Genomic DNA, 25579 nt, shown 5'->3' on the forward strand with positions numbered 1-25579 from the left:
TAACCAATTCTTGCACAAGATGATGTAAATTTCGAAAGGAAACCAGAAATCCCCAGAGCGGGTCTGCTCTTTCTCCCTCCTCTCTGGGCCAAAGCCACAGGATGGCTGGAGGCAGAGGCGACAGATAAACAGCCTCTGTCTCAAGGCTGCCTTTCCGAACCCTTGGCAGTAGTGACCTGCTGCATCAGCAGGATGGCCTTCGTGCAGCCAAGGGCGCTCTGGCGGCTGAATCTGAAGGGCTTGGCTTCAGAGGAAACCCTGCGCTGCCCTGCCGGCTCCCCTTGGCGGCCAAAGCCAGGGAGCAGCAGGAAACTGCATTTATCTTTGAGGTCACGATGGCAGTCCTGGAGGAAAACTGTCACTCAGCATGGCCTGTCTGGCACGATGGAGGAGGACTGGGTTTCTGGTGGCTGTGGAGCCGGGGCTCGGGATGGGGAGCACCGCGAGGAAACCGGCCAGCAGGGGTGGTTCTTGCCCCTCCTCCTGCCCTGCTTCCACCCACCTCTCTCCCTTCTTTCTCTGGCTTTCTTTTTTTCTCTCTCCTTTTCCTCAGATCTTAATTCTACTACCATTCATTGAATAACTGCCCTGTGTCAGGCACTATTAATTCCCGAAGCAATAAGTAACAAGGGTATCATCAGCTTAGAGGGAGAAGCGGACGCCAGCCCCAGCCTTTACAAGAAGCCGAGGCAGGGAGCGCGAGTGAAGGTGAGGTGTCTGGAGGGGGCGCAGACGGATGGAGCCCAGCTGAAGGGCAATCTGGAGACACGTCTACAAATCTTTCACACAGACATGACCTCTGATCCAGCAATTTCACTCCTAGGAATTTATACCAAGGAGCAATACCGGGATTGGTGCAAAGACTTAGCTAGAAAGATGCCCACTATCTACAATAGGGAAAACGCTGTAAATAGCAGGACCATCGAACAATAGGCGCTGGTTGAGTAAGTTGTGGATGTCATGTGACAGGACAAAAAGCAATCATTAAAAACAATGGGGGCAGCAGGAAGGGGGTGTGGTTAGAACAGAAGGGCAACCTAACACCAGGGACCTCGTGGGCTGATGGCGGAGGTACCACTCACCTACACAGGTGGTAAGTTTGTACTGTGGTTGCAAACTGTGACCAGCGGGAACACCTCGGCAAGTTGTACAAAGGATCTCTGTGTGATTTCTTACAATTACATGTGAATCTACAATCACCTCAGTATTTTTAAATGCTAGAGAAGCACATTTACTAATGTGGAGCCAAGAAGCCAGAATGCTAGTTGATGGCCAATAATTCATACAAAGTGATGGGTCTGCAGTATGTAAATGTCAGGTTAATTAGAAGATGGAGGTAAGGTGAGGTCATTAAAAGTCTCTCTTATTTATAATCCACATTCAGTAAAGTAAGTACAGTAAACCTGAGGTTTCATCTATAGGAGCAATACTTACAGACAAAAGTCACAAAACAGTATTTACAGTATGGTTCCACTTTTGTTTAAAAATGTTTATATAAAATCATATACTCATAATTGTGTATCACGCATCTATTATATGTACATATAGAAACGGTCTGGGTGCATATATTCTACAATCTTTAACAGTGATTCTTGGGCTTCCCTGGTGGCACGGTGGTTAAGAATCTGCCTGCCAATGCAGGGGACATGGGTTCGAGCCCTAGTCCGGGAAGATCCCACATGCTGCAGAGCAACTAAGCCCATGAGCCACAACTACTGAGCCTGCGAGCTACAACTACTGAGCCCGTGAGCCACAACTACGGAAGCCTGTACACCTAGGGCCCGTGCTCCGCAACAAGAGAAGCCACCACACTGGGAAGCCCACGCACCGCGACGAAGAGTAACGAAGAGTAGCCCCCGCTTGCCACAACTAGAGAAAGCCCATGCACAGCAACAAAGACCCAATATAGCCAAAAATAAATAAATAAAATAAATTTATTTTTTAAAAAAGAGTGATTCTTGGGAATTTCCTGGTAGTCCAGTGGTCAGGACTTAGTGCTTTCACTGCCAGGGGTCCGGGTTCAATCCCTGGTCAGGGAACTAAGATCCCACAAGCCTCAACGTACAGAGTGAGGATGGGAAATTGAGGGCTAGCCTCTCCTTGGCACTTGTCTCTATTTTAAGACAGCTCTACAGAGGGCGCGATTCCCTTGGGGAGAAGACAGGAAGCTGGGGCCACCGGGGTTAGGCCAGCCCCGACTTGGGTCGTCAATCTCTGCCCTCCTGTCTGTTTCTGCCCTCCCCACCACTCTGTGGCTCTGGACTCCAGCTCCCCCCAACCCCCAACATCTGTTCTGGCCTCCTCCTGGTTTGAGGGACGTGTGCAGACAGTCCCACGCTCCCTTTCTGGCTCAACAGACCTCGGCTCCCACGCCCCGTCCCACCCATATTCTCTCTCACACGCACACACCACCCCCTCGCACGCCATGCGGACGCCCTGCTGGACTCCCAGCTGGACTCTCAGCTTTGCCAGCTTGTTCCACTCTGTCCCACGCACGGCTCTCAGTAAAACACGCTGTCTGCTGCCAGACAACCTTGCATACCCCTCCCCGCCCCTCCCAGGAAAGGAGGATCAGAAAGAAATGGAGGCTCAGTGAGGTTGAGCTGTTTGCCCAAAGACACGCAGGCTGCAAAGGGTGGAGATGGGGTTCAGGTTCAAGTCCAGAGTGCCTTCCACGCTGTCGCAGCTGCCACTCTAGTCTCTCTCCCCTCTCCCCTCCCCAGTCCCTCCCAGGCACCACGAGGAGCCTGGCTTTCCTGGTCTCGTCTGCCCTGCCCCGGCTAAGAGCTGACAGGCTCCCGGGTTACCTGTGGCACCTCCACGGCCGACATAGAAAAGGCGTGGAGGCAGAAGATCCTGGAGCCGTTGTAGCCGACCACGAAGCCCTGCAGCTTCTGCTGGTGCACGGGGAAGGTGCTGGCCTTGATGTTGAGGTAGCCGCCTCCAGAGAAGCAGAGCATGTCCTCACACTGGGTGTTCCAGGCCACACTGTTGGCGTTCGGCTCCTGAGGGACAGGGATGGTGAGGGTGACAGCCCCGGGCGTGGGCACCATTCCTACACTCAGACAAGGACTCCTTTTAAAGCCTGAATCACACTAAGTTGCCAACAGTGGGGTGTAGGGAATGGGGGGAGAAGGGGATCGGACAAAATGGACACAGAGGACAAAAGGACACAGAGGCAAGCTCCTCTTTGCACTGTGTGTGGAGGAATTTTTTAATAAGCAAGCATTATTTTTGAAAAAAATATTATTATCCCCAAGTATTAATCATTACATAGTAAGTGAGAAAATCAGCAAGGTGGGTTCTAGTTCTATTAAAGAATGAATATACAAAGCTAGTCATGGAAGAAGGTTTAAAGGGGTATATTCCAAAGAATTAACAGGGATTGTTTGAGGGTGGGTGGAATTGTGGGTAATTTTTATTTTCTACATTTTCTGTTTGTCTGAAATTTTCTTTTGCTCCATGAACATCTATTGTTTTTTATAGTAAGAAAAAGAACAGTGAGTTATTTTTAAAATCAGAAAATAATATATTCTCTCTGCATGACAATTCACACATGTAAAAACTACAGTCTCCCTGGGAGGCACCCCTCCCCCTCACTTCCCCTCCAGAGTTTTCTGCTCAGCTCTGGGGCCCCAGGGACCAGCAGATGTTCATACCTTTCTGCCTAGAATCTGTTACAATGCCTGAATCGTGCATAATGAGCATGGATTACTTTTATAATGAGAAAAAAACAATATAGCTGTTTTCGCTTGCAGGGGGCTGGGGCAGCTGAGAGGAGAAAAAAAGATAGCTGGGAATGTTTGTGTCTCCTGGCAAGCCTGGAGAATTACCTTCCCTGGCTGCCTGCAGAACCCTCAGTGGGGACTGGGAAGGACACACACCCTTCCACTCCTTGAAGGCTCAGGCACAGATTCACAACTGGGGGCCTGCTAACCTACCTCCAGGGGGTGGGTGTTCAGTCTGGAGAGAAGAGACGTAACACCGAGGGCCCTATGCTGTGCCAGGCACTGAGCTAGGTTCTACGGTACCTTATTGAGCCCAGCAGCAATTCTGTGAGGGGGCAAGTACTCGTTGCATGTTAGAGGTAAGGAGAAATTGAGGCTCAGAGAGGTTCACTAACTTGCTTGAGATCACACAGTAAGTGATGAAGGCAGGACTGGAGGCAGGTCTGCCTGAAGGCACAGCCTGTGCTCTTTCTTTCCTCGAAAACACTCTGCCTCCCGGTGATGGGGGTGAGTTGCTATGGGGGAGTCGCCTTGGGCTAATGGTAGCCAGGTGTCCCCTTCCAAACGACCGAGGCCGCACCCCCCTGACGTGATGACTCTGCTGCCAAGGACGAGGAGGAGCCCTGATACAGGGTCCTCAATCTGCCATGACACAGGGAAACCTGCAGTGGCTGAGGAAGCCAGTCAGGGGAGGGTTTAGCTCTGGGGGGAACCCGCCTCAGGCAAATGGCCCTGACCGCTTACGAAGCCCTAAAGAGGCAAAGAGCAGCGCCGAGTCCAGCAGAAAGCCAGCGGGCGCCGGGCACGGAGCCTGTGGGTGCTCTCCTCCGGGGACACCCCTCCTCCAGCCACAGGACCGAGCAGTGTGTAAGCAACTACTGTCCCCCGCACACTCCACCTCCTGTTGGCTCTTACAGTATCCTCGGGAAACAGCAGAGGAAGGGCTGCCCCCATCCCTTCCCTTCTTTCGGATGACAAAACCGGTCCCGTTTCCTGACCATGTCTCAGGGCACTCGCAGACACAGGCAGGCCTCCAGCCGGTGAGCAGCAGACTTTTTCAAAAGAATCATCTTCACATTAACCCACCTACTGAGAGCCCACCTATGAGCCCCACTTAGACTGATTATTATTCATTTACTGCTCACAGTAACCTCATAAGAAAGGTGTAACTTGCCCACCTTACCTGTGAGGAAACCAAAGTCCACGAGGCTCGCCCAGCTCCCGCCGCTCGCAAGCAAGGCGCAGGCTGGGCCCGGCCTCTTGGACTCTGTGCTGCCGTGCGGTCCCCACACGCTATACCTCACTGCTCTCCCCGGAGGCCCGCCTGGGAGCCAGAGTGTGAGCCCTTCCTGCAGGGACTGGGAAGCAGGGGGGTCTCTAGGCAAGGACCTCATCCTGGACGCTCTCGGGGGTCACCTGAAATAGCAGCTCCTTGGTGTGGATGTCATACACCAGGCACGTGTCGTTTTCATCCACCACGGCCAGCTTGTTGCGGGAGGCACTCATGTCCAGGCAGCGCACGGCTGTGGCCTGCTTTAGCAGGATGATGGCAAAGAGACTGTCCACAAAGATCTTCAGGATCTGGCAAAATTTCAGAGGGAAACTGTGCGTCCCCAAGGCAACAACATCCTGGAGCACTGCCAGGCCGTTGGAACCCATGTGCTCTACAAGAACAACTCCCACTAACTTCACCAGAGGCTCTGTGCAGAGAAAAGGACCCATCAAAAGAAAGAGAACGGGGCTTTCTCCATAGGAGACCGGGAGTGTGGTCCGTCAGAGGTCGCCAAGGTAATGACAGTCCCTAAGACACGACCAACTCACTTGAGTGTCTGCTTGACTGGGGACTATTAACAACATTACCCAAACTGCAGGGTTAGGAGACACCATCTAACGAGAGCTGAGTCACAAACTACCACGGGAAGAGGCACCTGTAAACACCAGCAAGACATCTGGTGTAGCCACAGCAAGATGACGATGATGATGCTGGTGGTGGGGATGATGATAATTTTGATGATGGAGTTGATGATGTACATAGCTATCAGTTACTGACCATTTTTGACAGCCCTGTGAAACATGTGGTATTCTCTTCATTTGTAAAACCTGAGCCTCAGAGAGGTGAAGTGACTTGCCTAGGATCACACAGCTAGTGAGTAGCTACAGATGAACATGACCCCAGGTCCACCTGCCCACAAAGCCTATGCTCTCCAGCCTTGCACTGGAAGTGACAGCTGACAGAGAAAAGGAAGCTGGCTTTCCTTCCCTGTGGTGTTGCTACACTGTGGCCCCTGCCAATCTCAACTTCCATGACTTCCGTCCCCAGGAAAGGCCTGACAAGGCTCAGCCACAAGCCATCTGCTAGACAGCTTGACTCTCAGGCTAACGTAGTTATATTTTTCCTTTCAAATTTCCATGTAACCCACTTAGAACTTTTTTCTTCTGAGCAAAGAACACACACACACACACACACACACACACACATATCTGCTTAACTTTTTATAACCTAGATTTTCCACATCTATTTGAGCGAAGGGTCCATTTGTCTTAAACATCTAGTAACAGCCTGAGGACTAGCACCCTCTGGGATACAAGCTAGAACACACGCCTTGATCCATTCATTGCTCTGACCGGGACCTGACCTAAGGAACGAGCTCTGCCTTCCTCTCTAGCAAGACACTGAAACTGAATCTCTAACAAGTCTCCCACCTTCTGGGTGACCTTAAATCCTCTAACCCGCTCTGCGGCAGCCCACAGGCTGCAGGGCCGACTCTGTCAGAACTCGGCATGCTATGAGTCGGAGCATCTCTGGCCTGAAGCTGTCCTCAGAAAATGGAACTCTGCGATGCCCTCCAATGTGCCTGGGGTGGGGGAGCCCTGTTCCGGCCCCGGGGAACCCACCTCAGGGTCACAACCAGTCTGGTCGCCAGCGTCTGCCTGCAGATAATCAGCCTGATGGGAGACGCGAGGGAGCACTCACCTGTCCATTCTTCAGGCCGACTAACAGGCCCTCCCTTCCTGGGGGGCCGCCGATCACCTTGATGTAGCGAATGAGAGACTCCATCTGCCACTCCCGCTCCTTCACTCCGCTGAAGGACAGGCACTGCAGCCGCTTCTCCTAGAAAGCAAGTGCAGCTCTGCGTGATATTCAACAGAATAAGCATGCCCAGCCCTCCCAAGGAGGTCTGCCTGCACCTAAGGGGTGAAAAACACCTACGTGCTCAGTACCTACTGAAGCGCATCTAGACCCCACGCCTGGCACCACTTCCCCTGCACACAAGTTTTCCCCACGAAGCCCACAGCTCAGCCTCAGTCCTTGAGCAGACCTCCAGGCGGCCACAGCCAGAGGCAGCAACCAAACACACAGCTTTCTGCACATCTACCCTATAACCTGTGGTGCCCCTAAACTGCCTGAAGTTCTAGGTTTTTAGAGAGATTTTAATAGTATTTTACATCCAGTGATTCCTAAAGGATTTCTTCCATTTTATCACTTCCAACAGGCCTAGTTTCTTGAAACCAAATCCACCTCTAATTCCAAGAAAGATGCTGGGCTGGCCTTCTCTTAAAGTCTTTCCAAACCCTCCTGCCGTTGACCTAGACATTTCTAGGAAGCTCTAAGTTGAGAAATTTTTTTCTGTGAAAAAAGTTCTCAGAAGTAAAATTTCCTTTACGATTGTGAGTTGATGTCATAAATTTTTTGTTGTTTAACTGAAAGTTATCACAAATTTTTAGGTGTATATGTTTACCAAAAAATATTGATCTTCTTTTTGTGGGATATCAATGTATGCTTTAAGTCATTAAAACATATATACAACCCCAGTTTAACAAAGTGCTTTGCAATACAAAAAAGTATTTTCCAGTTTATGGCCCATGACTTTCTGGTAGAGCGTGACTCATCTAGATGCCAATAAAATGAAAGCAATGAATAGCCACTGAGCTTGACGGAAAGGGACTTGCTTCCTAGTGACCAATTTTAAAGCTGTGAGTTGGGTACCCCACTCTTGGAGGAAGCATGAAGCGGATGCGGCCCACCCTCCCAGCCACCGCTGCCCACCTGGCAGAGGATGATGTGGTCGGCACACACCACCAGGAGGTTACATTCAAACTTCCTAACAATCTTCTCCTTCACCCGGTACCGCATGTCCAACAAGTCATCTGAATACAACTCGTAGATGAGGATTTTCTCAGGCAGTTGGATAGCTAATCGATTTTTGTAGATGGCAATTTTCTTGACAAGCTCTTTGCATTTAATCCGAACTGTCAAAGGGGAAAAAACAAACAAACAAAAAACCAGCTCTACCAAGAGGCTGTTAAGTAAGGTAGAAGGCAGAGAAATTAAAAGTCATCATTTAGTTACTGCTATTGGCAATTAAAGGAGACACTCTCATCAAAATATCCTTACAGAGTGTCTAATATGTACAATCAGCTCTGCTAAACTGAGATCCAAAATTGTATACAATGTTTGTGGTCCAAAGCTTACAACTGGCTATGGAAAGCAAAATTCTTTGTGCTACCATCACTTGCTGAACATAAATCTAATTCCTCTGCATGGCACTAATGGCCCCTGATGATCGGGAGCCCGTCTGGGTAACGGCCCACACCTCTGGCCACTTCCCACCCACCACCCTTGACAACAGGGAATCAAAGGTAGTTTCTGGTACACACTAGGGTCTCACACTCTTGCTACAGACCAGGTGGAGAAAATGTCCTCAGGAAGGAAACCGGGCAGCTACCCAAGTAGCTACACCCTCACCATCATAGCTGGAATCCTCAACCAGAGGTGCTGCTCCCAGATGAGGACCAGAGGATGCCACCTGAATCTGCAGGACAACCCTCGACCTGGATCCCTACCCACAGGCCCTCAGCAGTGTGCTGTGGCCAGCACATCTGGATACGAATGCACTTGAAGTCAGTGCATTTAACCAGCATGGCCACTTGGGTGGACAGAGGAGGAGACTGACTACACTAGGCCTGGAACCCTGATCTTCTGACCAAGCCTGTGCAACCCGCTGCGGGCTTATCTCTGGGAGAAGGACCCGCCAGGAGGCGAGTGGAGACAGAGCTGACGGAGCAGCACCCCCGAAGGGACTGTGACCAGAGAGGATACAGGTCCACAGAGACCCATGCAGGTCAGCCCCAACCCCCAGCTCTAACTTGTGATACGTTATCCTCCTTAGCCAGGGAGCCCACGTTCCCCTCAGTATTATCTGCGAAATTTTCTGAGTCTGTGCTTTTTTCTTTTTTCTTTTGTTTTGGAGAGATGGGTTTATTGCTTTCAAAGACATCTACATCCTCTCCACACCCCACCACACAAGAAAAGCAAGAGCTGGTGGTCCAGCATGTTTCCAAAAGACCAAGGAGAAACATTTCCTACCATTTCATTTGCCCTGTCAGGAGCCCTCTCAACCTGCCCCTCTTCCCAGTGTCTGGAGGGCAGAGGGGCCATACCTGCCTTTTACCTTTCTGCTCGGTGATCAGGTGCTGCACGATGACATCAGTCATGCTATCCCTGTAGGCATATCGGTCCTTGTAGAGTCCGTGGACTGTGCTGAAAATAAGCTGGTAGAAGGAAATGGTGCCATCCTGGCAGCCTACCACCTGCAGAGAAAGAGAGTGTCAATTCCCAGCTCTCTGTGGAGAAAGAGTCGACCCTCCCGCTTGTCAGGAACGAGCGTCAGTGATCTGACTGGCTAAACATGGCTGATGTTCGGTGACTACTCTGGCAATGGCCCATCAAGTGAACTCCCCCTTCTTACCACATAGTTGGAATCGGGTTTCACTTTACACGTCCACACCCAGGAGTTCTGCTCCCCAATAGTCCCGAGGCGCACTCCATCCTTGGTGAAAAGGGATACTTGCTTGTCTGACCCCCCCAGCAAAATGTACTCCCCTTTAGTAAAGTAGCTGAGGCAGCAGGGGTCAAAGTTCAGTGACCGATCCTTCCCAATCTGAGGAAAGAGAACACACCAAGGGAAATCTACTTCTCAATTTGTAATAATCACAACACAATCAAGGGCTTTTCCCTCCAACTTTTAGAGGGAGCTGGGAAGATTGGGGAGAGCTGGCCAGCATTCTCCCGTGTGTGACTGATTCCATCATGAACGCAGGCCAGTCCTCTGGAGCACCCTACCTCTCCCCTCCACACAGCCAAATCCTCCAGTGTCTTCCCCAGTCCCACCCAGCAGCTCCAGGGGTGCGTCTTAGCTCCTCAGCCAATCTGCACCCGGGATGGTCTTTCTCCCATAGGCCTTCCTCCACACATGGCCTTTACAAGCGTTCAGGATTCCCCTCAGCTTCTTTTCTTTTTCCTTTTCTTTCCTTTTCCTTCCTCCCTCCCTCCCTTCTTTCCTTTCTTTTTTTTGTATTTCACAAGACTAAGTCCATTCAATTTCCTAAAAACTGTCCTTTATTCTGAAACTACACTCATCCTAACTTCTCTTTATAACAACCTTACTGAGGAATTTCACATACCATACAATTCACCCATTTAAGGCGTACAATTCATTGGCTTTTAATATATTTGGAGTTGTGCAACCATCATCACTAATTCTGGAACATTTCCAACACCCCAAAAAGAAACACTGTACCTGTTAGCGGTCAACCCCATTCCCTCCTCTTTCCATCCCCAGACAACCACTAGTCTACTTCCTGTCTATAGATTTGCCTATTTTGGACATTTCACATAAATGGAATCATAAAATACGTGACCTTTAGTGACTGGTTCACCCTTGTTGTAGTATGTATCAGTACATCATTCCTTTCCACTGCTGGATAATATTCCATTGTATGGATATTCCCCATTTTATTTATCCATTCATCAGTTGATGGACATTTGGGTTCTCTCTATTTTTGGCTATTATGAATAATCCTGATACGAATATATGTGTACAAATTTTTGTGTAGACATATGTTTTCATCTTTCTTAGATACACATACCTAGGAGTAGAATTGCTGGGTCATACAGTACCTTCACGTTTAACCTTTTAGGAACTACCAGACTATTTTAAAGTGGCTGGCTGTACCATTTTATATTCATATCAGTAGTAAATAAGGGTTCCAATTTCTCCATCCTACTGGGTGTGAACTGGTGTCTCGTTGTGAATTTGACTTGCATTTCCCTGGTAGCTAATGATGTTGAACATCTTTTCATGCGCTTTCTGGCCACAAGGATATCTTGCTTGAAGAAACGTCTATTCAGATCCTTTTCCCATTTTTTAACTAGGTTGTCTTATTATTGAGTTGTAGGAGTTTTTTACATATTCTAGATGCAAATCCCTTGCGATAATCAGATAAGCAATTTGTAAAACTTCTCTCCCACTCTGTGCACTGTTTTTTCACTTCTGATGGCGCCCCCTCTGCTTTCAGAATGAAGGTCAAGCTCCTGAGCTCTGTTCCCAAGATCCTTCTCTCAGCCAAAATGAATTTCTCCTAGTTTCCTGAGTGGCCCATGCTCTTTCAATCCTCCGTGATGACACAGGTGCCATTCTCCACACCACCCCAGCCCTGGCCAAGAGTGCCCTTTCCCTCTTCTTCTCTGCCAGGTGTCATCTCCTCCAGGAGGCATCCCCCAGTCTCCCTGCCCACCCAAGGTCTAATTAAGATCCATCTCCCTGTGCTGGCCTCTCCCACAGCACTTCTCTCACTGCTCTGTAGTTGCACATTTAACCTGACGTCTCCCCACTAAAGCCCACGCTCCTCACTGTCACCTGGGTCCTTTGCTGCCCCTGAGTGTGCCTTCTGTGACAAAAGACTATTTTTTATTACCATTATTAAACTAATAATCACTTTATTATAGAAATAACTCTAAAATCCTGGTTTCTCCTTAAGTTTTGTTCAACTTACAAATATTTTCCTATTTATAAACCTAGTAAAAATAAGCAACCAGGGCGTCCCTGGTGGCGCAGTGGTTAGGAATCTGCCTGCCAATGCAGGGGACACGGATTCGAGCCCTGCTCTGGGAGGATCCCACATGCCGCGGAGCAGCTAGGCCCGTGCACCACGACTGCTGAGCCTGAGCTCTGGAGCCTGCGAGCCACAACTGCTGTGCCCACGTGCCACAACTACTGAAGTCCGCATGCCTGGAGCCCGTGCTCTGCAACAGGGGAAGCCACCGCGATGAGAAGCCCATGCACCAAAGGAAGAGTAGCCCCCACTCGCCGCAACTAGAGAAAAGCACGCGCCCAGCAACAAAGGCCCAACGCAGCCAAAAATATAAATAAATAAATAAATAAATAAATAAATAAATAAATAAATAATAAAAATTTAAAAAATAAGCAACCAACTGAAAAGGAGTCTTTCATTAAACTTTACGGAATTCAATTTTGAACAGACCATAAAATCCCTTAGTCTCATTTACAACTTAGCTAATTCCCTTAAACTAATTTAAACTGCAATTATTAACTTAATATACTCAATTTTCCTTTTTAAGAATTTCAAATGCCTAATAACCAAAAGTGCCCCTCATACTTACATAATGATAGTAGCTCTAATGAGAAAACTAAAAAATCATATGAGTCATGGCACGGAAGGCTTGCAGCTTCTGGTAATGCTCACTAGTTGCCACTGGACCAACTCTCCTACAGGTAACAAATAACTGTAAACTCTGGACCAACTATAAACTACAACCGCCTGGAGGCACTGGAGAGCAACCAGAAGCAGAAAGAGACGTAAGACACAAATGCATCTGGAAGAAGGGAATGGCGTTAGGTGAGTTTCTCATTTTTTTAATGGCTTTTTGCCTGAGGGCAGGCACTGTCAGTGACCTGATGGATAAGCACAGAACTTGGAGCAACCACAGCGGCTTGCAATTGAGGTGGGAAATCCCAGAAAAGAGACAGATGCAGAGGGGGAGCCCCAATCCTGCACATACACTGCTGAATATCAGGAGCCCCTTGAACTACACACGCCACGTGTGGGGCAGATGCCAAGCAGCCTAGCAAAGGCTGAAGAGCTGAACAGAGACTCCAGCTGCTGCCCACATAGGAAAGGTACAATTTAAATGTTGAGTCCAGCAAAGTTAACTACCTGCTTAAGGGAAAAAAAAAAAAAAAACTACACAATAATCTTAAGAGGAACATGACAGATGTTCCCTATGCTGTATCATTCACAATGTTCAGAACATAACCCAAAATTCCAAAAAGCAGAAAAGTGTGAACCATATTCAAGAGAAAAGACAATCAATAGAGACTGACCCCAAGATGATTCAGAATTTAGAATTAGCAGATGAGAATTTAAAAATAGCTATTTTAGGGAATTCCCTGGCGGTCCAGTGGTTAGGGCTCCGAGCTTCCACTGCAGGAGGAGGCACAGGTTCGATCCTTGGTCAGGGAACAAATATCCCGCATGCCATGTGGCACAGCGAAAAAAAAAGCCATTATAACTATGGTCAAGAATATAAAGGAAAATATACTTGTAATGAATGAACACATACGAAAGAAGAGCTAAATAGAAATTCTAGAGCTGAAAAATACAATAACTGAAACAAAAATTCACTGGATGGGCTTAAGAGAAATATTACAGATGACAGAAGAGTCAGTGAAGCTGAAGACTGAGAAACAGAAATCCTCCAATCTCAAGATCAGAGGAGAAAAAAAAGATTTAAAAAATGAACAGGACCTCCGTGACCTGGAGAACAATATCAAAAGGTCTAACATGTATAACTGGAATCCCAGAAGGACAGGAGAGAATGGGGAAGAAAAGTTATTTGAAGAAATAATAACCAAAAAATTTTCTATATTTGGTGAAATAATAAAGACATAGATGTACAGAATCAAGAAGCTCAGTGACCTCCCCCACAATCCCAAGCCAGAAAATATAATAAATCTCTTTAACATTCCAATATTGCTTAGGTACTTAATAAAAATGTCTTTTATCTTTCAATTTAAAATTTGAAGAATAAGGGAGTTCGCTTCCACTGCCATGGGCCTGGGTTCAATCCCTGCTCGGGGAACTAAGATCCTGCAAGCTGTGCAGCATGGCCAAAAAAAAATTGGAAGAATAAAATTGATTACTAGATTATGTCTTTTAAATGGTCATCATAAGACAAATCTGATAGAGATTCTAATAGGGATTCTAGTACCAGTCTGCCTGGGTTCCAATCCAGGCTTGACCACTAACTAAACTGTGTGTCTTTGGGCAATTACTGAACCTCTCTGTGCCTCAATTTTCTTAGATGTAAAGCGGTGATAATAGTATCTACCTCATAGAGTTGTTATAAAGATGAAAAGAATTAACCTTATAAAGAGTTTATACAATGCCTGAAACTCAATAAATGTTAGCTATTGTCATTATTAAGCCATATCCCCTTAAACATTACAAACACTTAAAATGCCAAAAGTACACATTATACCTAAGCCTAACACAAAAGTATAGATTTGATCTACTTCATCACCGTATATTTAATTCTAAATCTTCCCAGATTTAGAAGACACTTACCCACTGAGGAAACAATTTTACTGTCCCAAACAAGTTATCTCAGCAGAGTGAGGTTGCTTATCATTCAAAACTCAGGGCCACAACATGAGCTCTGGAGCTGCATACATGCAAGATACCTCCCATGGCCTGGCCCCCACGTTGAGCTCTTCTTTGTGGTCACTATAGCAATGAGACCCCATTCCTTCCCTGTGTAGTGTGGATTTTTGTTCCCATGAACTTCCAATACCCACACCCGATGTCCACTACACAGTAGATATGCAATAAATATTTGTTGAATGATGATGTACACACATTAAGTGGAGGAATAGATAGGGCCAGGGCTAGATGCAAGATGATAAAAATGAGGGTTTGGGGAAATCAGCCATGGGAAACTGAGAAAACACTCCTTATTTTTTCTTTACTTAATTACAAAAGAAATGACCAACAGTAAGATGAGGTAGAAGAAATGGCCCCAAAGGTAGGCCACACATACCTGATACCTTTCCCTCCTAGCATGACATTTTTTGAGGAGTAAGGATGTTGTTAAACAAAAGCTCCATTGAACAGGCTGTAATTCTCACCTGCTTGTATGCAGTTCAAGCCACCCCCACTACCTTCACTCTAATCCTCAGTGTCTTCTGCCTACTAACAGATTTTCCTACTACCAGGCTCTCTCTATCTTAATCCATCCTCCACAGAAACAAGGAAATCTTCTGAAATGGGAATCTGACCAGGCCACTCCCTACCTGGATCTATGGCTCCTGAATACTTACAGTAGATGATGTTCAAACTCCTTATTCTCACTAGTCAGGTCCTTTACAATCATGTCCCCCATCTTCCTTTCTAGCTCCATCTTTGTCCACAAGTCTGGGGATCCAGTCACCCTGAACAATCAGTGTCGCTGGAACTGTCACATATTTTCATTCCTCCCTGCCTTTGCAGATGCTACTTCCTCTGCCTGAAACACCATTCCCACTGCCCTCCGCCTAGCGAACTCCTGCTTGTCCTGCTCAAAGCTCACCTCTACAAACTCTCCGGTCTCCACCAAGCAGTGCTGCCATCTTTTTTTGTGTCCCTATAGCTGTCTATCTGTACAATTCTCTCTCATGCCACGGATCACACTGCACGAGGACTGCTGGCTATCCCCACCAGCCTGTGAGCTCTCGCAGAGCAGAGGCACTGACTTACACAGCACTATGTCAGCAGCTCCTAATAGGTGAAGGGCTGGCCTAGCGGCTGCTCATAACTGTTCACAAGGTGAATAAATCAAATACAGGAAGGTAGGGTCATGACTAGAACCAAGACTTTACAGACCAAGCTGCGTTTCAATCCCAGGTGCCATCATTTACTAGCAGTGCGAGACCTTGGACATAATATTTATTTCACTGCTCTAAGTATTATCTACTCGTTTCTGAAAAGTTGATCAAAGTACCTACTTCAAAAGGTTTTGTAAGAATTAAATGAGATGAAGTATGCATAGCACTGAGCACCGAAGCTGGTATCACAGTAGATGCTCAATAAACAGGAGCTAACAAAAATAATGTACAATTATTATTAATACAATCTCCAAACATGAAAATACACTAAAACAGGCATGACCGAAACTGTTTCTCCCATCGGGCTTGTACAGAGCTACATACCTGTTTTCCACTCAGCTGGTAGAAGGAAAGTTTCTGTCCCCAATCAGCTACAGCCAGGATGTCATTATGTTCCTCTCTAATCAACAGAAGACAAAAAAGGTTACGTGGGGCCATGGCCTGCTCAGGAGTGTAGCCCTCATCAGCATCTACATCTCAGTGTAGCCTGAGAGTTTAACAAACAACAGGAAAAAGAAAGCCCTGGCCAGGCTGTCAGGTTGCCAAATGTTGGACAAGAGTACAGAGGCCAAAAGTTGTAATGTGGGCCTACCCATCAATCAGTCCAATGGGAAGGGACCAGGTGAGATTCAGCCCTCCTGGGATCTGTTATTTCACTGAATGCCCTACCACTCAGGTGCTCGTGGTGCCAAGACACTGCCATAATGAAGAGGTGAAACCTCTCACTTCAGTTTCCTAGGAGCAAAGCTAAGGAACAGCAAGGTTGCGGATCCAAGAGTGCTTCTCTCTTACACACTATAAAACATGGGCAGATGGTGGAGAGATATGTCTTCTGCACTGGGAAGGCATGGATCATCTGATTTTTTTAATGGACAGAGGGGAACTTGGCTTGCCTCTCCTCAAGAGGGAAACTAACACCTAAAACTAGGTTCTCTCACAGTTGGGGTTTTTGCAGATGAAAAGGTTCACTGGATCTAATTAAAAAAAAAAAAAAAGACCAACAACTGTCTTTGAAACTGAGTGCCTATCAGGATCAGTGTCTGGGAACTGGGGCTGTAGGACCAGCACAGGAGAAACCTCCTCAGCTAAGGCTGGGGATCAGGCTACTCAGGAATCTATTTCAAGAGACAGACGTTCCCAGCCCTCGAGTTCTGGTCTTAACCCACCTAATGTTGCCTCCTCTTTGTTTACTAATTCCAGCTTTTTGAGCCCAGGGCCTTGTGGTCATCTGGCAGCACCATGAGATATGCAGGCAAAGCATGGTGCAGCCCTATCTGCAAAACCCAGCCAAGAGTGGCAAAACAGCACTAATTCGTAACTAAGGGAAAAAAGACAAAGATGGAGAGGGATGGAGCAGACCCACAGGTGAACTTTCTGTGAATGGCACTGAAATCCAAACACATCCAGAGGCCCAGGCTACAGTGAGCCCTCTTGGGGAGACCACATACAGCTCTGGGCCAGGTTCAGCCCCACAAGCTGGATGGGTGGTTTTCAACCTTCTTTTCCCCTTTTTTCCTCCTGGCAGTGGGACTCCTTACCAAAACAAACACTTGTGCTCACAATTAAAGGGTCTGCTCTGGCTGAAGCACAGATAGGGACCTGAAACCCACCCTTTCCTCCCTTCCTTGTCCCCCACCTCCCACCTTCTTTTTCCAAGGAAACCCAGGCACCACAGAACACAGTTTGAAAAGTCCTAAGCTCGATCACTTTTGCCCAATCAGAATATCCTGGCTCCCGCACTCCAGCCTGCAGTGTTTTCCCTACAGGTAACCTCGACTGAGAGAAGGAAGGACGGCTGGACAGCGAGGATTTGGCATGAGGACTGTGGGTAAGATGGGGGTCTCCTCTCTGATACGTGTCCTGGCAAATACAAGGTGAGGTGCGGCGTGGAAACAGGCTGAGAAAGTGTCCAGTAAGAGAGGAAGTGTTCACTGAACTCCTGGGCGGCCATGCCAAGGGCACATGAGGCAGGCACTAAAAATCATGTTTCTCAAAGGACCTCTAATATTACTGGAAAGAGTTCACTCTATGATGTTAAGTGGAAAAAAAGGAAGTAGGATATGATTTGGTTCATTATATGAATACACTAAAAGCCTGAGGGGAAATACACTAAAATGCTCACAGTGGTTTCTTCAGGGGATGGGGTTTTATAGAAAAGTCAAACTTTCTCCCTTAGACTTCTCAGTATTTCCTAAAGTCTCTCAAAGAAGAATTTTATAACTCACAAGTTTTGAGGAAGTATCCCCCCTGCTGGAGGAGCCTTCACCAGCAACACCCCCGCCCCCGGTCCCTTTTAGAAAGGAGCTTCGGAGCAGCACCTGCCCCAGCAGGTCTACGCTGGGGGCTAGACCCTTCCAAGGAGAGTTCTCGCTCCTCGGGACACACTCACAAGCTGTCGTCCCTGGGACGGTCATCCTCTTCCTCTGGCTCTTCCTCCTCTGCCTCACTACCCTGACTACTGTACACTGCTGACTTCAGAGTGGAAGGGATTTCCCGAAAATATCTGTTGACAATGACTTCCTCGGCATCCTCGTTCTCTCTGTTCATCCAGAAACTCTCCCATCGGCTGCAGACAGTAAGTGGCTGTTCACAATCACATTGCCTAGAACTACACTAAAGCTGTAATTTCAAAACCTGTCAAGGAGCCCCTGAACCCCACCCGGAAAAGGACAGCAACCAGGTACACTGGGTGTCCTGCTTCTCATGAATTAAAAATGGTACCCTGAAGCCACAAAGTCATCTGTGGCCACAAAAATCAAACAGCAGGAACTCTGGGGTAGGCTAATGGCCTCTGAAGGCATTAGACATACATGGTACAGCCCTGGGCTGGACAAAATTATTCAGGAAGAAGCATAATAATCTGATGTAAGAAAAGCAATGAAATTAAACTACCTTCTAAATCAAGTAGGCACCACCTGTAAAATGACATTGGGCTGGTAAACATTAAGTTCTTTACCTTCAGAGGACTCTGTGGGGGATATTGGTGGTTTAATAATATTACAGAATTATACAAAGAGGATGTAAAGCTATTAGTCCACCGTCAAAGTCACATGAGCACAGTAAGGAAGACGTGTGTAAGGTTAGAGAAGGTAGATGCCAACTGTTTGTGGAACTATAGGCTTTGGGGACATTTATACTTAATTTTGATGTTTTTTTTTTTTTTTTTTTTTTTTTTTTTGCAGTACGCGGGCCTCTCACCGCTGTGGCCTCTCCCGTTGCGGAGCACAGGCTCCAGACGCGCAGGCTCAGCGGCCATGGCTCACGGGTCCAGCCGCTCCGCGCGGCATGTGGGATCTTCCCGGACCAGCGCACGAACCCGTGTCCCCTGCATCGGCAGGCGGACTCTCAACCACTGCGCCACCAGGGAAGCCCAATTTTGATGTTTTTTTGACAAGGGCAGCAAAATAGGCTCATGAAAAAGTAAAAAAGGCTCATGAAAAAGCACATCTTCTGCTCAGACTTGGAGGGAAGAACTGAAAGGCGGAAAAGACCAAAATAAAGCCACAGCAGAGAGGTGAGCTATTGATTCCTAAGGAAATGGCTCTCCTGTGTCACATGCGTACATGATCTCTCTCCCTCTCTCTCTCACGCACACACACACTGAGCTGGTCTAGATAGCTCATCTGCTCAGCTCAATTTCTGGGATTCATTCCAAAACTCAAGATGGGCTCTTTAAAAATTCCATTCACATGGAATAGGTTCCAAAACAGATCAGTCACATGGGGTGAGAAGCCTCTGAATCACGGAGCCCTCAGGAGGAAAGAACTCAGCCCGCTGAGGAAGGCCTTCTCCACAGAGTTTCTGGCCTAGGAGGAGGAAAACTGTGTGGTCACCTTGAAGGGTTCCAGCAGATGGACCACAGGGGGGAGAGGGAGCCCCCTGGCCGCTCAATCTTCACCTTCTCCTCCCCGTTTCTGTTCCGTATGCTGATGATCCCGTTGAACATCCCCAGAGCCAGGTACTGACCGTCATTTGTCCAGCTGTTCAAACAACCAACAAAGGGCATGGGGAGGGGAAAGGAACACACAGAAAGTCAAAGCTGTGCAGATGATACCTTGATTGAAACAATCTGATGAGGCAGCAATGGCTGGACTCATCCTGACCCTGATGTAAAAATCAGAGGGCCAAACTGAGAGTCCCATCTCTTCCCGGAGTGGAGGGTGAGATGTGAAGGCGGGAGCACCTTCTTGGTGCCCACAGTCTCTGTCTGCACTGCCACAACGGCCCTCAGCTTTGCCTGCACTGCGGGGTCAGCCTCCATTCCCTGCTCGCCATTTCAACCTCCTCCCACTTCCAGTGCACCTGAAGAACAGAATCTGCGTCTTGGTTGTTGCTAGCCTCTAGAACAGGTGCCTAACAAATGCTGAATGGAAAAAAGGCTACACTCAGAAGCTGCGCAGCAAGACCCGCCACCATCTGAGAGCGTCTACCGTGTGCAGGCACCGCGCTGCTTGCTGTAAACTCATTAGCTCGTGTGCATTTCACAACAGCCCCATCAAGTCAGCATCTTAATCCCTGTTTGTCAAATAAGAAACCTCCTGAGGTCAAAGAGCCTGACAGCCACTGAATGTGGATTCGAATCCAGATCTAATATCAAAGCCCGAGCTTTCTCCAGCGCATGTGCTGCCTGGACCAGGACAGCCTCAGGTCCCCAGAGCCTCCCCTGAGCACGGTTTGAGGCTGGGGAGGCCTGCTGCTAGACAACTGCACAAAAGCAACCTGCAGTTCTCTTTTGCTTGCCGATCAAAAGCACAGGTTCTTCCCATCAAGGAGACCACGAGAGAAGAGAAGAGGAAACATGGGGCCCAAACCAACTAGGTAGCACAAGACCTTCTCTACTGTGTGAACTAACCAGACTTTGAGGGTCTGTTTGAAGAGCGGGGAACAAAAAACTGCCTTCAGAGTTGCCCTTAACTTACCTGCAGCAGGTGATCTTGCTGCTAGATTTGTGCTTAGAGACAGACTTCTGTTCAGGAGACCATAAGCCTTCAACACAAAATAATATAAAAGAAGAGAGATTGGTTGGAACATTACTCAGCAACAAAAAGGAACAAACTATTGATACATACTACAATTTAGATGGATCTCCAGGGTTTTATGCCGAGTTTAAAAAGCCAGTCTCAAAAGGTCATATGCTATATGATTCCATCTTATATAAAGATGGGGAACAGATGAATGGTTACCAGGTACAAGGGGTTAGTGATAACAGGAGATGGGGGAGATGAGGGTAAAGGAGTATCTTTGTGGTGATGGTAATCTACACAGGGGATGAAATGACAGAACTATATACACACATTGTGCCAGGCCCCATCTCTTGATTTTTGATACCGTACAACAGTTACATAAGATGTATCCACTGGGGAAACAGGAAGAAGGGTACATAAGACCTCTCAACTATCTTTGCAACTTACTGTGAATCTATAATTATTTCAAAAGAACAAAGAGAGGAAGATATATTGGTGAATTGATAGCCAACTTTTCAGGAGTTTAAGTCAAAGAAATGACGTTTCACTGTTCATAATTATTACACTGCAACCAGAGTACAACTTAGCATTCAAAGTAATGAATGACGCTTTCTGAGAATCCAGTCTCTCCTGACCCTATCTGGGCTGTGCCATGTCCCTGGCACACTGGTCACCTTCGGCTTGCTCCCTCCTGCTGGTGACTCAGTGGCCCACAACAGGTGTAGGTCTAGGCAACATAAGCAAATTCTACTCTTTGCCTGAGCCATAAAGCACGGCCAAGGAGGTAACCCTAGGGCAGAAACGCATTTACACAGCAAGGTGCAACATCAAACAATGTGCTTACCCTCTCCTCTGCCCAGAATGCCTCCCCTGGCATTTCAGCCTATGCACACCTTACCTGTGGTCCACCAAGGCCCCCTCAGAGCCTCCAGCTGGAGGAAACCACACCCTCCAGGCCCCGTGAGGCAGCGCTGACCAGAGCAGACTCTAGATGCAATCACACGGCCTAGGTCCAAGCCCTGGGTCCATCCCTTACCTGCTGGGTGACCTCAAGCGAGTCACTGGACTGCTCTAAGCCCAAGTTCTGTGCCTCAGTGGAGTGGGGATGAGAATAATACCTGACCTTGGGGTCGTCACAGAGCTCACACAGGAATTTGTTTCAACTCTCAGCACAGTGCCTAGCGTATCACAAACACTCAACAAATATTATTCCTTAATAGTATATTTTTACAAATTCTTCCTCCCTACCTGCCCCCGACCACAAGCTCTTTGAGGGCAGGAATTCTATTTTGTCTTTTTCACCCCAAAAGTAAGCACCCAGACCAATGCCGCACATGGAGAAAATGCTAACTTTTTAATGAATGACAGTCCCTTCCCCTTTTATTTATACAACGTGCTTTCAATTACAGCCTCTCTTTGGAACCTCAGAACTCTATCAGTGGATGGACTGGGGATGCATTCATCTTAGGTCAGGAGGGAAACAAAGGGATTAGATCTCTCACTCCTTGACTTCAACAATGGCTGTTCTGTTGTAACCACTATCTCTTAGCAAGGAAGACGGAACTTCTGAGCTGTAAGCCAGAATCGACCTTGAAAAGAGAACATGCAAGCCTCTGCTCGCGTTCCTGCCTCTTCGCTGACGTCTCACTGCTTCTCCTCTGCGCCAGGACCACACCAGTGCCGTGTGTGGGGTGGGTGAACTCCTCGGGGCATTCAGCCCCTCAGGGAGGACAGCCACAGCCACTGAACAACTAATGGGGACACGCTGCACAAGAAGCACAGCGAAGCTTTCCACACGTACACGGACACTGGGGGACCCGGAGGTGGGGACAACTGAACTGTCCCTGCCAGGGTGAGGTGGGGAAGGCTTCCCAGAGGTGGCAACACCAACGTAACGCCTGTGCTCTCCCACCCCTGACCATCTCCCTCCCAGGGCCCTTCTTGCTGTCTCGCAGACTTCTTACCAGACTCAGGGCCATCACTCACTCTCTTGGATTCTACACAACTTAAAGAACAAGTGCCAGCCTCCCTTCAGCCATTAAAGGGGGGGAGAACGGCATTAACTCTCTCAGGACAAAACCACCACATTCCGGATAGATTTCAGCACTTTCTGCCAATTTTCAGTTATTCCCAGACAAGACACTGGGGATCAGAACCTACCAAAGTCACTGGAGGAACAGGACGCCAGCTGGTGGGTAACAGGGTTGTAGGAGACACACTGGATAGAATCATTGTGCCTGGGAAGTAAACAAGTTTAGATGATTATGCAGCAAACCACAAATGCTTCAGTGGCTACAGATCAAGACTTTAATGATGGGTCCACAGCCTCTCTGACTCTGCACCGTGAACTCTGATGCAAGTGACCAATTAAAAGCACAGGGATGAGTTCTCCCCTCCTGAGCTACCCCCCACCATCTTCCTCTCTCAAACATTACCCACCCACCAGACTGGCCTAGCTTAAGTGCCACCTCCTCCAAGACTAGCGTGCTGCACACCGCTGGTGTGCCAGCTGGTAAGAGAATGATGTAAAACACCTCGCCTAGTGCCAGGTGCATAAGAAGTGCCATATTAAGGGCCATAACACTTATTGCTTTGTGGAGGCCTGGAAATACATTCATTAATACAGGATGGAGGTACAATGAAAATACTAGACCAATATCTGGAAACATCTGAGATTACAATGAAAGCTGAGTGAGTCATGTACCACAAGGGGCGTCTCAGCCTGAGTTGTTTTTTTGCTTTTTGTTTTTAATTAATTAATTAATTAATTTTTATTTTTGGCTGCATTGGGTCTTCGTTGCTGCACGCGGGCTTTCTCTAGTTGCAGTGAGCGGGGGCTACTCTTTGTTGCGGTGCACGGGCTTCTCATCACAGTGGCTTCTCTTGTTGTGGAGCACGGGCTCTATGCGTACAGGCTTCAGTAGTTGTGGCACGTGGGCTCAGCAGTTGTGGCTCATGGGCTCTGGAGTGCAGGCTCAGTAGTTGTGGCACACGGGCTTAGTTGCTCTGCGGCATGTGGGATCTTCCCGGACCAGGGCTCGAACCCATGTCCCCTGAATAGGCAGGTAGATTCTTAACCACTGTGCCACCAGGGAAGTCCCTCAACCTGAGTTTTATTCCTCCACTTCTGGGTAATACTTTACTTACAACCTCATTTATTCATTCATTTATTCATTCATTCAAATGTTGATTTGTTGATTTATACATCGGTGTTCACAGCAGCATTGTTCTGAATAGCCAAGAGGTGGAAGTAATCCAAATGTCCGTCGACAACAGATGAATGGATAAACAAAATATGCTCTGTACGTACTCCAGAATATTATTCAGCATTAAAACGTAAGGGAATTCTGACACAGGAACCTTGAGGACATTATGCTCAGTGAAATAAACCAGTTACAAAAGGACAAACACCACAGGATTCCACTTATATAAGGTACCCAGAGTAGTCAAATTCATAGAGACAGAAAGTAGAATGGTGGTGCCTAGGGCTGGGGGAGGGGGAATGGAAGTGGTTGCTTAATGGGGATGGAGCTTCTGTTTTGCAAGATGAAAAATAGCCCTGGAGACGGGCTGCACAACAACATGGATGTACTTAGCACTACCGAACTCTACACTTAAAAATGCTTAGGATGATATGTTATGTGTATTTTACCACAATTAAAAAGAAAAACGGGCTTCCCTGGTGGTACAGTGGCTGAGAATCTGCCTGCCAATGCAGGGGACACAGGTTCGAGACCTGGTCTGGGAAGATCCCACATGCCGCGGAGCAACTAGGCCCGTGAGCCACAATTACTGAGCCTGTGCGTCTGGAGCCTGTGCTCCGCAACAAGAGAGGCCGCGACAGTGGGAGGCCCGCGCACTGCAATGAAGAGTGGCCCCCACTTGCCGCAAGTAGAGAAAGCCCTCGTACAGAAACGAAGACGCAACACAGCCAAAATTAATTAATTAAATAATTAATTAATTAATTAAAAAAAAGAAAAACGATCATTTGTTGAGTACCTACTACAGGCCAGGCATTGCACTAGGCACCAGTGACACAGCATGAGCAAAACAGATGCAGTGTCTGTCCTCATGGAGCTTACAGGCTGATGGGAGATGTCAATCAGCCACCAGAATAAGTGTAAAACTACAGCTGTGAGGGACTTCCCTGGCTGTCCAGTGGTTAAGACTCCATGCTCTCACTGCTCAGGGTACAGGTTCAGTCCTTGGTCGGGGAACTAAGATCCCACATGCCGCACATTACGGCCAAAAGAAAAAAAAAACTACAGCTGTGAGAAGCGCCATGTAGGAGACCCAATCAAGGCTCCAGGGGCAGGAAAGGCTTCACAGAAGAAGCAACATCTGAGATGTGCAGAGTGAGTAGGGGTTAACCAGGCGGAGGGACGGGAAGAACAGGAGGAGAGCCTCTGAACTGAGAGGGGCCTGGAGCACACTGACCCCAAGTCTCAGGGTGTCAACGGTGGCTGGATGTGAGGCTCTTGAAAAAGGACAGGTCGGGGTGGGGTGGAATGTATGATATCAGATTAACTAAACTGGGCTACACGAAAACACCTGGCCCAGTGCTGGCCAAGCCAGCAGTGCTCAGGAACTGTTCCCTCACTTACTCATTCCCCAACCTTCCCAGCGCACAGCCCCACAACTTCACTTGAAGTTCAACTGCAGAGAAAAAAGTCCTCCCTGATAGCTTTGCTAAGGGGCTTTTGCTACAGTAGCTCAGTAAGAGGCAAACTAATAATACCGTACACCTAAACGGTTACTTACGTGTACTTCAGAATGCCTTCCAATTTTGACGTCCAGATAATAACACTTTTGTCAGCTGATCCAGAAGCAAAGCGCTTGCCTAAAAGTGTTTTTAAAAAGAATAAATTTTCACATTCATTTAGGCCAGCATTTTGCAGAGTATTTCTTAGAAAACGACTTCTTTAAGGTCCCTAGTAAGTGTCAGCTGCTTCTCTACCCCTTCTTCTTATCTGTACTGAGTGGCAGTACTTTGGAGTCAGCAAGTTTGAGCTCATATCCTGCTCCGTGTGGCACTAACAAAGATGTACTGAGGGCCTATCACATGCCAGCATCATGTTCTGTGCTCAGAATCAAGTAGTGATTAAAACATACACGCTGCCTACCTTCATAGAGTTTGTCTGGTGGGAAAAGTAGGCATTAAATT

General features: G+C 47.7%; 1 protein-coding gene across 9 annotated transcripts in view; it reads right to left on the minus strand.

The window, feature by feature from the left end:
- Positions 1 to 25579, minus strand: part of IFT122 (intraflagellar transport 122) — a 70999-nt gene that overhangs the window by 33505 nt on the left and 11915 nt on the right. For 8 of the 9 annotated variants that reach the window (XR_014016927.1, XR_014016928.1, XM_081247073.1 and 5 more), the window contains 11 exons: positions 25177 to 25255; positions 22576 to 22652; positions 20371 to 20437; positions 19285 to 19431; positions 15776 to 15851; positions 9479 to 9670; positions 9182 to 9320; positions 7777 to 7979; positions 6703 to 6840; positions 5145 to 5309; positions 2808 to 3005 (listed from right to left, as the gene is read on the minus strand). Coding sequence is in view for 7 of the 9 variants with exons in the window: in XM_081247073.1 (XP_081103199.1) it covers positions 2808 to 3005; positions 5145 to 5309; positions 6703 to 6840; positions 7777 to 7979; positions 9182 to 9320; positions 9479 to 9670; positions 15776 to 15851; positions 19285 to 19431; positions 20371 to 20437; positions 22576 to 22652; positions 25177 to 25255 (1481 nt within the window). In the remaining 2 variants the exon portion in view is untranslated. Of the gene's footprint in view, positions 1 to 2807; positions 3006 to 5144; positions 5310 to 6702; positions 6841 to 7776; positions 7980 to 9181; positions 9321 to 9478; positions 9671 to 15775; positions 15852 to 17840; positions 18018 to 19284; positions 19432 to 20370; positions 20438 to 22575; positions 22653 to 25176; positions 25256 to 25579 lie in introns of all 9 variants that reach the window. The other variant, XM_081247076.1, reaches the window with a different exon arrangement.

This window comes from Mesoplodon bidens (genome assembly GCF_964165515.1).
Source record: "Mesoplodon bidens genome assembly, chromosome: 10".
NCBI lineage: Eukaryota > Metazoa > Chordata > Mammalia > Artiodactyla > Ziphiidae > Mesoplodon > Mesoplodon bidens.